Raw genomic sequence first — 12,388 nt, forward strand, 5'->3', positions numbered from 1 at the left:
TTCAAGTCGTTTCTGACATATGGTGACTTATCCCAGGATTTTCATGGTGGAATTTATTTAGAGGGTGTTATGGTGAATTTAAAAACTCAATAGCCGTCCCTTGCCATGTGTTGCTGTGGCCCAGTGTGGTGATCTAGAAAATAAAGTAATGAGAAAATATTGGTTTCTAATATATGTAATTTCTTTATGCTTGTGGGTAAACAGTATTTCTTGCTGTTTCTTTGTCAGTGTTGATGTGGAGATTGTCTGGTTTGTCTACTCTGGAATATGCAACAGATGATTGTCCTTTTTTAGGGGTCCCTTTCAAATCTATCATACTATATCTCTGTATGTATGAATCATATATCTATGATTTGTATGATTTGTATGAATCTATATCTATGGCCGGATGGCTCTTCGTCAGGAGGGCTTTGATTACGTTTTCTTGCCCTGGTGAAGAGAGTTGGACTGGATGGCCTTAAGTATTTTCTGTTGGTCATGGGGGTTCTGTGTGGGAAGTTTGCCCCAATTCTGTCGTTGGTGGCATTCAGAATGCTCTTTAATTGTAGTGAACTATAAATCCCAGTAACTACAAATCCCAAATGTCAAGGTCTATTTCCTCCAAACTCCATCTGTGTTCATATTTAGGCATATGGAATTTTTGTGTCAAGTTTGGTCCAGATTCATCATTGTTTGAGTCCACAGTGCTCTCTGGATGTAGGTGAACTACAACTCCCAAACTCAAGGTCAATGCCCACCAAACCTTTCTAGTGTTTTCTATTGGTCATTGGAGTCCTGTGTGCCAAGTTTGGTTCAATTCCATCATTGGTGGAGTTCAGAATGCTCTTTGATTGTAGGTGAACTATAAATCCCAGTAAGTACAAATCCCAAATGTCAAGGTCTATTTCCCCCAAACTCCATCTGTGTTCATATTTGGGCATATGGAATATTTGTGCCAAGTTTGGTCCAGATCCATCATTGTTTGAGTCCACAGTGTTCTCTGGATGTAGGTGAACTACAACTCCCAAACTCAAGATCAGTGCCCACCAAATCCTTCTAGTGTTTTCTGTTTGTCACGGGAGTCCTGTGTGCCACGTTTGGTTCAATTCCATCATTGGTGGAATTCAGATTGTAGGTTAACTATAAATCCCAGCAACTACAACTCCCAAATGACTAAATCATTTTATTTTGAGTGATGGTCACTCCTTGGGATAGTAGGTGTCTTGTGGCCAAATTTGGCGGCATTTCATCCAGTGGTTTTTGAGTTATATTAACCCCACAAATGAACATTACATTTTTATTTATCTAGATACATAGTTTGGTATTCTTTCTCTTTTTAAACGAACACACAATTTGGTTAAATTATATTTATCCAGCTTTATTTGAATCATATTGTGGATGGGATTTGTGGCGCTCTCTCCATGTTGCACTCAGTGATGAAGAATACTGGGAACTGCAGTCCAGCAACATCTGGAGGGTCACTTAGGCTCCTTCTACACTGCTATATAATCCAGATTATCAAATCAGATAATCCAGATTATCTGCTTTGAACTGGATTATATGCGTCGACACTGCCATAGAATTCAGTTCAAATGATACTGGATTGTGGTTTAAATGATGAGACGACGTGAATGGCTTTTTGTATTATTGATATTGTTGATGTTTTTGATGATGATGTTTTTGGTTATTGCTAGATTGATATTTTAGATTGTGTCTTGAATTTTGAACCTTGTTCTTTCTATGTTGTACACCGCTGTGAGTCGCCCCTGGGCTGAGAACAGCGGTATATAAGCAAAGTAAATAAATAAATAACAAATAAAGCAGAATATCTGGATTTTATATGGCAGTGTAGAAGAGGCCATAGTTCTCCCTGATTTAATAATAATAATAATAATCATCATCATCATCATCATCTTTATTTATACCCTGCCACCATCTCCCCAAAGGGGACTCGGAGCAGCTTACATGAGGCCAAGCCCAGAAATATATTACAGCAAAACACAATACAATAAAACCAGAACAACAGAACTAACATCACAATAAAATAGAGAAAGCATAGCATGTGTTGGCTTCTCAGCAGTCATATGCATGATTTACCTATTACTTACTTACTTAGGAGATCACTCGTTGGCCGAGTAGGATAGCCTTCCAGGATCAGAATTCTTGTGAGTCTGTAGGTGACTGTGGAGCCCTGCATCTTCTCCCGCAGTGAGGGCATCGGTTTCCAGGTGGGAAGCGGTCCTGGTTGGGGTTGGCTTGATGTGCCTTCTTCTTGGCATGGTTCTCTCTTTCACCCTCCATTCGTGCCTCTTCAAATTCTGCAGCACTGCTGGTCACAGCTGACCTCCAGCTGGAGCGCTCAAGGGCCAGGGCTTCCCAGTTCTCAGTGTCTATGTCAGAGTTTTTAAGGTTGGTTTTGAGCCCATCTTTAAATCTATTTTCCTGCCCACCAACATTCTGTTTTCCATTCTTGAGTTTGGAGTAGAGCAACTGCTTTGGGAGACGGTGGTCGGGCATCCGGACAACGTGACCGGTCCAGCGGAGTTGATGGCGGAGGACCATTGCTTCAATGCTGGTGGTCTTTGCTTCTTCCAGCACACTGACGTTTGTCTGCCTGTCTTCCCAAGAGATTTGCAGGATTTTCCGGAGTGAGCGCTGATGGAATCGTTCCAGGAGTTGTATGTGACGTCTGTAGATAGTCCACGTTTCGCAGGCATATAGCAGGGTTGGGAGGACAATAGCTTTATAAACAAGCACATTGGTATCCCTACGGATGGAGTGCCCAGTGGCGCAGTGGATTAAACCCCTGTGCTGGCAGGACTGAAGACTGACAGGTCGCAGGTTCGAATCCAGGGAGAGGCAGATGAGCTCCCTCTATCAGCTCCAGCTCCTCGTGCGGGGACATGAGAGAAGCCTCCCACAAGGATGATAAAACATCTAATCATCCAGGCGTCCCCTGGGCAACATCCTTGCAGACGGCCAATTCTCTCACACCAGAAGCGACCTGCAGTTTCTCAAGTCACTCCTGACACGACAAAAAAAAAAAATCCCTCTCTGCTTCATTCGGAAAAATGCTGCGCTTGCAGAGCTCAGGAGGTGTTGTAATTCAGTGTCGATGTTGACTTTGGCAGAGAGGTGGCTGCCAGGGTAGCGAAAATGATCAACATTTTCTAATGTTACACCATTAAGCTGTATCTCTGGCATTGGAGAGGGGTTGGCTGGTGACTGCTGGAACATTACCTATTACCTTGCCACTGGAATACGATGTTGCCATGCTTTTCAAGCACAATTGCCAGGAATCATGCATATGACTGCTGAGAAGCCAACAAATGCTGGTATTTCCTCAAGAGAGCCTCTTGATCCACTGATTTCAATATTTTCCACTTGAAGAATGCATTTATGTAACTTATTGTGCAACGAGCAAATAATATCACCTCTCGAGCCGTTTTAAACAGAGTAAACAATTGGAAGGCAAACTCTCTGCTTCAAAACAGCATTTATGTGGGCACGTCATAATGAGATGAAATGGGTTTTAGACAGATAAAAACAAGTGTTCATCCAGAGTTCTGTGGATGTTTTGCTAGTTCTTCTTGCGACTCTGACAATCTCGTCATTGTTGTGTCACGCCCTCAGGATTTCAACTGGATAGAAAGAAAACTTCTGTTAGTTATAATTTGCTGTATGGATTTGATCTTTCTTTACAGTCAATTTATTTAATTTATTTATTTATTTATTTACTTTACTTGTATACCTCAGTTTCTCAGCCTAACAGGCGACTCAACGCGGTTTACAACAAAGGTACAACAGTCAACAATATACAATTTAAAACCATAAAAGCATAATACACAATACTGACACAACAATAACAACCCAGTGCATCTCATGACTAAAATCGTGATCCAGTTTCGTCGTCCATATTACCATTCCTGTAATCATCACATTCATTGCACCGATTAACCAAATGCCTGTTCGAACATCCAGGTTTTTAATCTTCTTCGGAACACCATCAGCGAGGGGGCTGATCTTACCTCCATGGGAAGGGCGTTCCATAGCCGAGGGGCCACCACAGAAAAGGCCCTGTCTCTCATCCCCGCCAGCCGCACCTGTGAAGCAGGCGGGATAGAGAGCAGGGCCTCCCCAGAAGATCTTAGGGTCCTGGTGGGCTGATAGGCCGAGATACGTTCGGATAGGTAGGTTGGGCCAGAACCGTTTAGGGCTTTAAAGGCCAACGCCAGCACTTTGAATTGAGCCCGGTAGCAAATCGGCAGCCAGTGGAGCTGGTGCAGCAGAGGAGTTGTATGCTCCCTGCGCTCCGCTCCTGTTAGTATCATGGCTGCCGAACGTTGGACTAATTGGAGCTTCCGAGCCGTCTTCAAAGGCAACCCCACGTAGAGAGCGTTGCAGTAGTCTAAACGGGATGTAACCAGAGCGTGGACTACGGTGGCCAAGTCAGACTTCCCAAGGTACGGGCGCAGTTGGCGCACGAGTTTTAACTGTGCGAATGCTCCCCTGGTCACCGCCGAAACCTGGGGTTCCAGGCTCAGCGATGAGTCCAGGATCACACCCAAACTGCGAACCTGCGTCTTCAGGGGGAGTGCGACCCCATCCAACACAGGCTGTAACCCTATACCCTGTTCGGCCTTACGACTAACCAGGAGTACCTCTGTCTTGTCTGGATTCAATTTCAATTTGTTCGCCCTCATCCAGACCGTCACAGTGGCCAAGCACCGGTTCAGGACCTCGACAGCCTCCTTAGTAGCAGGTGGAAAGAAAAATTATTATATAGGGGAAAGGTGCAGAAAAAGAAGAAAATTGACAGATTAGAGAGATGGGCCAAAACTAACAAAATGAAATTCAACAGTGACAAATGCAAGATACTTCACTTTAGCAGGAAAACGAAAGTTTAAGTAAATAATAATAATAATAATAATAGTAATAATAATAATAGCCGGAAAAAGTTGCAGAAAATGAACATGTCAAACTCCTCTGGGACTTCCAAATTCAGAGAGTTTTGGAGCACAATACTCCCGACCTCACAATTGTGTTAAAAAACAAAGTATGGATTGTCGATGTTGCAATCCGAGGTGACAGCAGGATTGAAGAGAAACAACTGGAAAAGCTGACACGATATGAGGATTTAAAGATCAAGCTGCAAAAGCTCTGGCACAAGCCAGTAAAAGTGGTCCCAATGGTGATCGGCACACTGGGTGCAGTGCCTAAAGACCTTGGCCTGCACTTAAACAAAATCCGCGCTGACAAAATTACCATCTGCCAGCTGCAGAAGGCCACCTTACTTAGATCTGCATGCATTATTCGCTGATACATTACACAGTCCTAGAAACTCGGGAAGTGTGTGACATGTGAGCCAATACAACAGCCAGCAGAGTGATCTTGTCTGCTGTGAACTCAATTTGCTGTGTTTCTAATAATAGTAATAATAATAATAATAATAATAAGGGAGTCCCTGGTGGCATAGTGGGTTAAAGTGCTGAGCTGCTGATCTTGTTGACTGAAAGGTTGCAGGTTCGAATCTGGGGAAGCAGCGTGAGCTTCCTCTGTCAGCCTCAGCTTCTGCCAGCCTAGCAGTTTGAAAACATGCAAATGTGAATCAATCAATAGGTACTGCTCCGGCGGGAAGGTGATGGTGCTCCATGCAGTTATGCTGGCCACATGACCTAGGAAGTGTCTACGGACAACACCAGCTCTTCGGCTTAGAAATGGAGATGAGCACGACATCCCAGAGTTGGACACGACTGGACTTAATGTCAGGGGAAAACCTTTACCTAACCTAACAACAACAACAACAACAATAATTGCAGAGAAACAACTGGAAAAGCTGACATGATATGAGGATTTAAAAATCGAACTGTGGAGAGGTGGCTGTCAAGATAGCGGAAATGGTCAAAATTTTCTAATGTTACACTGAGGTGGTAATCCTTTGTGATATTACACATATTGTTCAGGAGGAGGCGATTTACAGCATCATAAGCTGCTGACAGGTCTATGAAGACAGCTCCTGTAATCTAGTCTTTCAAAACCAGGTTCAGCACTTCTGATGTTCAGCATTTTCCTTTCCTGAAACCACCTTGCTGTGGGATCATAAATGGCTCTATTTTTTCCATAATTATGTGCAGGATAAATGTCTCCAGAGCTTTATAAAGATGACACAACAAGTAGATCTATAGTTTTTGGGGTCATTGCGGTCTTTGCCTGGTTTCAAGATGGCTATGTCTCTTGCTTTCCTCCAGATTTTAGGGATCCGACAGGATGCAATGCAGTTGTTCATCAGCTTCAGCAGCCAGCACCTTGCTTTTGGACCAAAGTTCTTAATTTGTTCCATCCATAGATCATCCAGGCCTGCTGCTTTGCCATTTTTACATTTATAGAGAGCCATTTCCACTGTATTCACTGCTGTCTAAATGGATGCACTTTCTTCCATAATAATATTGCCACTTCTAGATCTAGTGTGGGAAGATCTACCTGTCCATTTAAACTGTGTACCATTCACAATTGCTTGTAAATGTGCAATGTATTTTGCTATGCACATAGAATATTTTTTCAAACTGGGTGGTGTCAAGTTGTGAACTCAACAGTGCTGTGGTAATTCATGAATATGGGATGAGTTCACAATGTTTTCCTTTCTATGGCTGACCTATATTCTCTGCCATTTCTCATGCTGACATTTTTTATTATGTTTGTAATTGTGATTTTATTATGGCTTTAAAGGTGGGCTGGTCTCTTCTTTGCAAACTTGTGGAAATTTGCCCAGACATTCTTCAGAAGTTAGCAGCTCCTCAAGGTGTTGGAAAAGATTGGGATGTGCTTGGTGTTCATCAGTAAGTATATTCATGTTATTAAAAGCACACCGTGTTTCGTTCGATTACTGGAAAAAAATTTCTCTGTCTCCTTTCTTCCATCTCTCCTGTTTCAGTTGCTTAACAATTCAAATGATGATTACTTCTATTTAACCATTTGGGCCAAATATTGCAGTGCAGTATGCAATCTGTTCATTGGGTTATATAGAGTAATTATCAGCTTAAAGGTGAATTCATTATACAGATATTTCTTTTCTGTCTAAGCATATTGACCTTATTCTCCAAGTTTGGAAAGGATGGCATTCTTGAAATAAATTCTTAATATTGCACACTCTTTCTTTTCCCTTCTTTGCCTAAACCATGTTTCTGAGGCCCCTTCCACATGGCTGTATGAAATCCATATTGAACTGGATTATATGGCAGTGTAGACTCAGATAATCCAGTTCAAAGCAGATATTGTGGATTATCTTAATATTGCACACTCTTTCTTTTCCCTTCCTTGCCTATATGTTTTTGAGGCCCCTTCCACACAGCTGTATAAAATCCACATTGAACTGGATTATATGGCAGTGTGGACTCAGATAATCAGTTCAAAGCAGATATTGTGGATTCTGTGTTATGTGGCTGAATGGAAGGGCCCTGAGTCCCAACTATAGCAAACTCAATTGCTGAGTGATAATTCAATGCTTATATAAATTTCATAGTTTTTCTGCATCTGGTTCACTTGGGACAGACAATTCGATTTAAATGTTCATGTGCAAAAGCTTATATCATCTTTTTCATGTATTGGAAAGGGTTTCTAAAAAATGGAAATACATTACTCTAATAAAAAGTGAATAATAAATCTTCATAAACTCATGGCTGTTGTCCGGTTGTTTCTCCCTGGCCTTGTAAGTAGGATATGATAGAAATATTTCAATAACTAAATAAATAGGAGCCCCTGGTGGCTCAGTGGGTTTTTTCCCCAACATATTTTTATTGAGAACTAGCTTGGGGACCCAGCGCTGCCCGGGTAATTTGAGAAAGGCATTGTGTGCCAAGGTTGGTCTTTATCAGTTATTTATGTGACTCTCAGTACTCTCAGGAAGTTAGTGAAGGTACTGAGAGTCCCATCGTCCATGGTTCATCCACCTCCAAATAGCACCAGGATGTAGAATGAGTCATGGGGGTTCTGTATGCCAGGTCTGGTCTTGATCGGTCATTGGATGAGGGTCGCAGCAGTCTCAGGAAGTGAGTGGAGGTACTTCAAGTTCCATCATCCATGGTCTGCCCTCCTCCAAACTGCAGTAGGATTTAGAGTGGGTCATATGGGCTCTGTGTGCCAAGTTTGATCTTTATTGTCTTTGTTGGCGGCTACAGTGGTCTGTGGGAACTGATGGGTTTGAAACTACTACAAACCCCATCAACCTGTGTCCATCCTCCCCCAAACCTCACCAGGATGTAAAGGCAGTCATGAGGGTTATGTGTGCCAAGTTTGATCCAGCTCCATCACCCATTCTGGTCACAGTGGCCTGTGAAAGTGGCAACCAATTAGAAAGCTGCCACATACACCGTCCTCCCTCCGCATACAAACACCGACTTTTATTATATACATAGATAGATTGACTACGAAAGATTGGAGCGTGAAAAGAACTTATAAAATCATAATAATTATACATCGAAAGTGTGAAAACAATATAAGAAGAGAAAGTAGGAAAGAAAGGAGACGGAAGTAGGGAAAAGGGAGGTTAAATAAGGGGAGTAAACACTAAGGAGGTGAGGAAAAAAAGAGAAAAAAAATACAAATTTAAAAAAAGGAAGAAAATGTTACATGTTGCTTCCAGGTTGCTTTAGGTTGTGGTAATGACTCTTAATGTTAAATTTCCCAACTAATTGCCATCTAATTTATCTTTGTACTTTAGCCTGGGATTGATGTTGTTGTTCATTCATTCAGTTGTTTCCGACTCTTCGTGACTTCATGGACCAGTCCACGCCAGTGCTCCCTGTCGGTCATCACCACACCCAGCTCCTTCAAGGTCAATCCAGTCACTTCAAGGATACCATCCAACCATCTAGCGCTTGGTCGGCCCCTCTTCCTTTTTCCTTCCATTTGCCCCAGCATCATTGTCTTCTCTAAGCTTTCCTTTCTTCTCATGATGTGGCCAAAGTACTTCATCTTGGCCTCTACTATCCTTCCCTCCAATGAGCAGTCAGGCTTTATTTCTTGAAGTATGGACTGGTTGGGTCTTCTCGCAGTCCAAGGCACTCTCAGAACTTTCCTCCAACACCACAGTTCAAAAGCATTTATCTGCCTTCGCTCAGCCTTCCTTATGGTCCAGCTCTCACATCCGTAGGTGACTATGGGGAATACCATTGCTTTAACTATGCAGATCTTCGTTGCCAGTGTGATGTCTCTACTCTTCACTATTTTATCAAGATTGGTCATTGCTCTCCTCCCAAGAAGTAAGTGTCTCCTGATTTCCTGGCTGCAGTCTGCATCTGCAGTAATCTTTGCACCTAGAAGTACAAAGTCTGTCACTATCTCCAGGTTTTCTCCCTCTATTTCCCAGTTGTAAATCATTCTTGTTGCTATAATCTTTGTTTTATTTATATTTAACTGCAACCCAGCTTTTGTGCTTTCTTCTTTCACCTTGATTAGAAGGCTCCTCAGCTCCTCCTCGCTTTCGGCCATCAAAGTGGTGTCATCTGCATATTTAAGGTTGTTAATGTTTCTTCCAGCAATTTTCACCCCAGCCTTGGATTCGTCAAGCCCCGCACATCGCATGATGTGTTCTGCGTACAAGTTGAATAGGTTGGGTGAGAGTAGATAACCCTGCCGTCCGCCTTTCCCAATCTTGAACCAGTCTGTTGTTCCAGGGTCAGTTCTGACTGTTGCTACTTGGTTCTTATACAGATTCCTCAGGAGAGAGACAAGGTGACTTGGGATGCCCATACCACCAAGAACTTGCCACAATCTATTATGATCCACACAGTCAAAGGCTTTAGAATAATCAATGAAGCAGAAATAGATGTTTTTCTGAAACTCCCTGCCTTTCTCCATTATCCAGCGGATATTGGCAATTTGGTCTCTTGTTCCTCTGCCTTTTCTAAACCCAGCTTGAACATCTGGCAACTCTCTCTCCATGTATTGCTGGAGTCTTCCTGGCAGGATCTTGAGCATTACCTTACTGGCATGAGAAATAAGGGCCACTGTACGGAAGTTTGAGCAGTCTTTCGCATTTCCCTTTTTTGGTAAAGGGATATAAGTTGATTTTTTTCCAGTCTGATGGCCATTCTTATGTTTTCCAAGATACTTTATTATAATCCCTGAATATGAATTTCTACATTGTCTTTTCTAATAAAATCAATGAAATTCTCCCAATTTGTTTTTTGTCTTTGTAAATTGTTGTCTGTTAATTTTTGTGTTAGCAGGTCCATATTCATTATGTCCCAGGCTTTCAAAAACCAGTTTTCAATTGTTGGTATTTCTTTGGTTTTCCATAATTGTGCCAGTTTAATCCTGGCTGCTGTTATTACATAAATGAAGATTCTGTTTGTATTCTTTTCCATTTCAAAGTCCATTAAACCTAGTAAAAAATATTCTGCTTTGAACTTGAAATTTATTTGCAGGATGGATTCTATCTTCTTGTGTATTGACTGCCAGAAGGGTTTGATTTTTTTACACTTCCACCATAGGTGTATGAAGGTACTTAAGATATGGTACCTAACACCAGAAAAACTAGCAAAAATCAATAGAGGCAGATTTACCGACAAATGTTGGAAATGCGTGGCACAGTGGGTTAAAGAGCTGAGCTGCTGAGCTGCTGAGCTGCTGAGCTTGTTGACTGAAAGGTCACAGTTTCGATTCCGGGGAATGGCGTGAGCTTCGGCTGTCAGTCCCAGCTTCTGCCAACCTAGCAGTTCGAAAACATGCAAATGTGAGTAGATCAATAGGTACTGCTCCAGTGGGAAGGTAACAGCGTTCCATGCAAGTCATGCCAGCCACATGACCTTGGAGGTGTCTACGGACAATGCCGGCTCTTCAGCTTAGAAATGGAGATGAGCACCAATCCCTAGAGTCAGACACAACTGGAGTTAATGTCAGGGGAAAACCTTTACCTTAACTAAATAAGTTTAGTCAAATGTGTTTAATTTAAAGACATTTTAAATCTAGACACATTACTTTTTCCATTTTGAAAGTCTAGGAAATCACCATCCCACCTCTCCTCCGGATGTACAGAAGCAAGTTCAGAGGTTGGAAACGCTTCTTAAGATCAAAAATCTTGGTATTTTAATCCCTTTGTAGGGAAGTGAAACTTCTGTTGTGGAAATAGATCTAATTCATATTCAATGTAGTAGTCCTTGGGATAAAAGACTGATTTTACAGTAAGCAATAACATTTTCCTAACATTTCCTGGTTGATTCTGAATGCTGAGAAATATTTCAACACCTAGTACACTACAGCGCTTTAAGGAAGTAAGGGAGGTGTATTTCACTTCCCTCTTTATACAACTTCACAGAAGGTTGAGTAAAAGCCAAGGCAGCTTCCTCATTTTGTTTTATTACAGGATGGCAAGCTTTTTTGCTTTCTAGTTGTTTTGACCTACAACTCTAATCACACCCAAGACCAACATGGACAGTCGCAAGGATGTAAGGGACGGCTTTCCACTAAAATGTTCATCCAAATGGCCAACTTCTGCTCCTTTTCCCCAGCATTTTAGCACCTGCTTCTTGCTCTAATTGTTTGCAGTTTGATAGCCCACATCAGTTGTTCCTTCTCTCAAAGCAAAGCTATTCTCTTTCACTTGTTGGCGTGTTTCAAAATATTTATTCCTTCCTGAATATGGAGCTTTGTGGAGCTGCACTTCCACTTGCAAAATGGAAGTGCAGTCAGTTCCAATTTGCCTTACAACGTGGGAAAAGGGTGCCTCTTGATTCAGAGATCTTCTGGAAATGTGTAAGGCATTTTTCAAGAAGTTCTTCCTTTGTTGTGAGTGGAAGCTTCTCTGTTATATACAATCCCGCTTGGGGAGCTGGAGCTGGCAGAGGGAGCTCATCCGCCTCTCTCCGGATTAGAACCTGCGACCTGTCAGTCTTCAGTCCTGCCGGCACAGGGGTTTAAGGTGGTGGTGGTGATGATTATGATAATAATAATAATTAAGGGCAGAATTTTAAAATCAGCTGATGACCCAAAATGCACACTGTGCAAGGAAGCTGATGAAACCATTGATCATATCCTCAGCAAGAAAATCGCACAAACGGACTACAAACAGAGGCACAACTCTGTGACCCAAATGATTCATTGGAACTTATGTCACAAATACCACCTGCCAGTAGTAAAGAATCGGTGGGATCATAAACCTGCAAAGGTAGTAGAAAATGAACACGCAAAAATACCATGGGACTTTCGAATCCAGACTGACAAAGTTTTGGAATACAATATATGATTGTGGAAAAGAAAAAAGTTTGGATTATGGATGTTGCTGTACTGGTGACAGTCGCATTGAGGAAAAACAACAGGAAAAACTCAGCCGTTATCAGGACCTCAAAATCCAACTGCAAAGGTTCTGGCATAAACCAGTACGGGTGGTCCCAGTGGTCATTGGCGCACTGGG

The 12,388-nt window shown here is 42.1% G+C and overlaps 1 protein-coding gene across 2 annotated transcripts in view; it reads left to right on the forward strand.

Moving 5' to 3' along the window:
* Positions 1-12,388, forward strand: part of LRRK2 (leucine rich repeat kinase 2) — a 158,627-nt gene that overhangs the window by 5,099 nt on the left and 141,140 nt on the right. For both annotated transcript variants that reach the window (XM_067468805.1, XM_067468806.1), the window contains exon 3: positions 6,706-6,815. In XM_067468805.1, coding sequence (XP_067324906.1) covers positions 6,706-6,815 — 110 coding nt within the window. The remainder of the gene's footprint in view (positions 1-6,705; positions 6,816-12,388) is intronic.

The sequence above is a fragment of the Anolis sagrei genome, chromosome 5 (genome assembly GCF_037176765.1).
Source record: "Anolis sagrei isolate rAnoSag1 chromosome 5, rAnoSag1.mat, whole genome shotgun sequence".
Classification (NCBI taxonomy): domain Eukaryota; kingdom Metazoa; phylum Chordata; class Lepidosauria; order Squamata; family Dactyloidae; genus Anolis; species Anolis sagrei.